Source organism: Dipteris shenzhenensis, chromosome 14 (assembly GCF_047967505.1).
Source record: "Dipteris shenzhenensis isolate YYH24624 ecotype China chromosome 14, Dip_SZ_1.0, whole genome shotgun sequence".
Classification (NCBI taxonomy): Eukaryota; Viridiplantae; Streptophyta; class Polypodiopsida; order Gleicheniales; family Dipteridaceae; genus Dipteris; species Dipteris shenzhenensis.
The window spans coordinates 31,203,959-31,208,070 of record NC_141609.1 but is presented as its reverse complement, the minus strand read 5'-3'; the positions used below and the strand labels follow the sequence as shown (position 1 = coordinate 31,208,070).

General features: G+C 44.2%; 1 protein-coding gene across 1 annotated transcript; it reads left to right on the top strand.

Moving 5' to 3' along the window:
* Positions 1-786: 786 nt before the first annotated feature.
* Positions 787-2,396, top strand: LOC147894467 (uncharacterized). Its single transcript, XM_087385316.1, has 4 exons — positions 787-886; positions 1,235-1,297; positions 1,435-1,559; positions 2,205-2,396. The coding sequence occupies exons 1-4, from the start codon at positions 787-789 to the stop codon at positions 2,394-2,396; spliced, it is 480 nt and encodes a 159-aa protein (XP_087241442.1).
* Positions 2,397-4,112: the final 1,716 nt, after the last annotated feature.

Here is a 4,112-nt window from a genome sequence, read left to right as displayed (position 1 = left end):
GTGTGTCACACATGCACTGGCGGGAACGGAGCATCACACCATAATGTGACAACTTACTAGCTATTTCCATGCAGGGGAAAAAGTGCCATTTCCCTTGCTGGGAGATTTTCCATCTGACACCGGTGGCTGTGGGGATTCCCAAGCGCCACCCCATTTTGTGTTTCCACGCCTAAGAATTCGGGTGCTGCATTGCAGCTGCAGGACCAGGGAGGAGCAGTGCAGACCACTGCAGACGCAGGCAGAGCTATGCATGGGGAGGTTCACAAGGCAGAGGCTCTTTCTTCAACGGAAGTTGCATCCAGGAGGCCATTTGGATCCAAGCATTTTTGTTGGGTCCAAATGACCATCGTTCGCTCCCTTGAGATCCAAGCATTTTTGTTGGGTCCAAATGACCATGGTTCGCTCCCTTCGCCAGCTGAATGCTCAAGCGTGGGAACTAAAGAGATGTGAACGCGGCAATTCAAATGGGGCTTTTTGCCCTGCGTGGAAACAGCTAGATAGACTAACGATCTTTTACTGCTAGAAAGAACCCATGGAGTCCATGACACGGTATTCCCAACGAGGGCAGTGCTATAATCATAGATGGAGATGGAGATGGACGCAATTCCCAACGATTGTAGTGTTCTACTGATGTATGGGTAAGCTCATCGTTTTGCGCAGCCAGACATAGACAGGCTACAGCCATCTCTTCTGTCAAGCTTCTCTCATCAGTCCTGCTCTTCTTCCTCTTCCTTTAGCACCCACCCCCTCTAACAGTAACTACATCTTTCCTTCGCCTCATCATCCATGGCTGCCTTTCGCCCTCTGCTTCCCTTGCTCCTCTTGCTCCTGTTGCTTCTTCTGCCCTTGTCTTTTCCCGCTCGGGCTTGGCTCTCCCATGCAGTCGGTGCTTGCTTTCTTCACTTTCCTTTCTTTGCATTATATTCGTTTAACTTCCCAAAAGGAAAACGCAACCTCCTGCCTGTCTTATCACGTCGATTTTTTAAGTGAAAAAACAACTTACAGTGCTATGAAAAATTCGGTTGCAAATCGGGCTCTTCTCAAGTGGGTTCTTTTGGGAATAGCTGTTGTCTTGGTGATTTTCCAGCTGGGGGAAGGCCGCCTTGCATCGTGCCTCAGCCTATGACACCTGGCCTCTGCTGTAAACCCGTGGGTGCGTGTGCACGTTCGTGGGTGATAGGAGGGAGAGAGAGAGAGTGAAACAGAGTGACTTACATTTGGCTCTGATTTGCAGCGTTTTCACGAAGGGAGCGTTACGGAAACGATGCACTTGTAGAGGTAATCGTTTGGTTCAACTGTAAGAATGTAAAGAGAACCCAAGGGAAATACTGCCGTCCTACACAATATATTCGCGCTTTGGCGCGTTTAGATCAACGCTACGCCCAGTTTGAGACGTCTTTTTTTTTTATAAATGTGTTGTGTTTTGATTGAAAGCTATCTTGGTAATCCGTATGGCGAAAGCTGTAGCCTTGCCACAAGTGAAAGCGACCACGTATTTTTGCCGCATTGCAGAGCAGGCATTTCGTCGATCGCACGTTGAAGCCATAAGCTTTAATCCTGTGTGTTGCTGTGCTGATCGTTACCTTCGTGCGTTTGCTTCCGGATGCTCCTAGGAGCAAACGTATATCGCTTCCTGCAACGTTACTGCCATCCAATCAGATAAACAGTGATAACAGATGACTGTATATAATTGTGCAGTCTTTTCGCACTGGCTGATATGAGAAAGGCTTTGCCGAACTTACTGCCATGATTCAAAACTTATCTGGACAATCGACCAAACGGTACACGTTTTATTTCCAAGCAACATCGCTCGTTAGTATGATGCCTTGGCGCGTACTTCGCAGCTCTAAGGTGTGGGGTTGCAGCGGATCTCCCCTACGAGTGCTGTCGGTAAACCCTTCGAGAGGAACTTACAGTATCGAGTCTATGCCTTGACGGAAAGGAGGTGAAAAGTAATGCCGCTGAAAAGTCTTGAATTCTGCGAAGTGTGCTCAATATATTGAGTCCCTTAGACGCGCAAAGGCCTCTGCAAGTGCTATTGCGAGGTCCTTATACCGTATCTTTGAAAGGGCCGACTTGGGAGTTTGATAGCTTTAAAGAACGCATGTCAAGTACCAATGGACGCTCGCGTCTAGATAAAGGCCGTTTCTTGTTTCTGCAATGCCGAGTTTTCTTTGTTCTAATGTCCTGTTCTATCTGTTCAGGAATGGGCCTTCCGTCACAGAATCATGATTTCAACACAGTCGAAGGACCAAGGGCAACCGGGATCCAGGCCTCCACAGTGTCACAATGAATGCCCCGAGTGCCGTGGGGAGTGCATTCCTAGGCCGAGCTACATTTCAGGGGGTCATGGCGTCTCCCAGCATGCAGTTTGGACCTGTACGTGTGTCTCCTGAAACGGGCACTTGGACGAGCAGTAGCATTGCTCTTTCGGCTGTTGAAGGTTATGCAGCTTCCTGGCACGGCTGGCATGATCAATTATATTGCCTTTTGAAGCTCATGTCTTCGGTCATTTGTACTATACCCATGTATATGGTAAACTGGCTTTCCACAACCTACTTTTGTCGGATAACTCGCTGAAGGTTGGGCATAAGCGATACATTTTACTGGAGTCTTATCCTTGCTGAAAACGTCCATGCCGTACTCAATTTTGAGAGTCTGATTCTGTACTTGTATATCGTTGCTCCACTATGCGAAATTAACGAAATTAACGATTCTAAACAGAGTCTTGTAATGGAATTTCGTGGTTCTGTGATGCCGGCTGTATTGTCGATCAAATACATGTCATCTCCATCTCAGGAGTTATTATTGACTTGAGTCTTTTCACATGGTGAGCTCAAAACATCTTTTACTGTTGTGAATATTTATAAGTACACCCTTGCAACTCTTCTTTTGATCTAGCTGCTAAAGAATCGTCATGTCTGATTATATAAATAACTGTAGAGATACTCCTTACGATTATAGTAGAACGAGATCTAAAAATGGCATTGTAGCCAATGAGTTTGTGCTATGGGGACAATTACGTTCTCGTAAGTAGAGGAGTCTCAACTAAGTCTTAGCAAATTTGAGGAAATAGGAAGGGAATGGGAAAAGGCGATCCCATCCATATTCAATAGTAATTTTGTCTCATTTCCATCCGTTCTTGAGCAAGAGGATACACTCATCACTTCATGTGTTTAGTAGGTGGCACAAGGACACATGTCATCATTCTCACTTCCAATTCCTAGAGAAGAAGATCCCAATGCTAGTTCATAGGGTCATTAGGCCATGATCCAAATGGGAGAAAATGTGGTTCTTGCCCTAGACCTTTTGGTTGGAGTTGGAAGTAATGACAACAAATATCTTTCTATTTGAAATTCATTTGAGTCCCTCCAAATGTGAAGGCATTACATTATCATTGTCCAATTGATAATTGGGTCATATTTGTATCAAGGTTGTGCCAAGTCTTTAATTTTTACAATTCAGCAACTTTTTGGTGTCATTATGCTTCTAGAGTGGTGAATCCCCTTGTTCTCTTAGTAGGTGAATATCTGATCTCTCTCTTGGAGGCCTACACATTTCGGTTGGGAGGATATCAACAAAGGCATGTGGGTTGAGTTATAGGAAAAATAAATATATAATAAGAAAGATTTACCATTTACATTGATTTGTATTCTTCCAACTAATGTGTGGGAAAGGCCTATCCAAGAACAAAATAACAATTCAAAGGAACAAGTAGCACTTTTTATTTCCTCTTTGTTGCATTGTATTTCCTGTCATAACCTCATTGTATTCCCTTTAATAACCAACGTATAATCTATCAACATCTTGCTATACCAAGATGCTTGTAGTCATATAAACATGCAAATGTGTCAGCATGCATAACTACACACATGCTTGCCAACATGTGCATTTAGTTAGTGGGGGTTTCTAAAGATGGCCATGGACAAGTTCTAGCTTCATATGGAAACAAAACCATGGGCAAAAAGTAGAAAAATTTTGGGATAGGAAGAGAGTGGGGTATGCATTAATGCGCCTTTTGATGACTTGAAATCTTGTAACATGTGGCAAACTTTCTGATTGAATCTCTAGATATTTGCAATGATTTGTAATTATGGCACCTTTTCCTATGG

Coding starts and splice junctions, on each gene's coding strand:
- LOC147894467 (XM_087385316.1), top strand. CDS start 787: ATGGCTGCCTTTCGCCCTCTGCTTCCCTTGCTCCTCTTGCTCCTGTTG. Junction 1,298..1,434: donor GGTAATCGTTTGGTTCAACT/GTAAGAATGTAA, acceptor TTTGATTGAAAG/CTATCTTGGTAATCCGTATG. Junction 1,560..2,204: donor AAGCCATAAGCTTTAATCCT/GTGTGTTGCTGT, acceptor CTATCTGTTCAG/GAATGGGCCTTCCGTCACAG.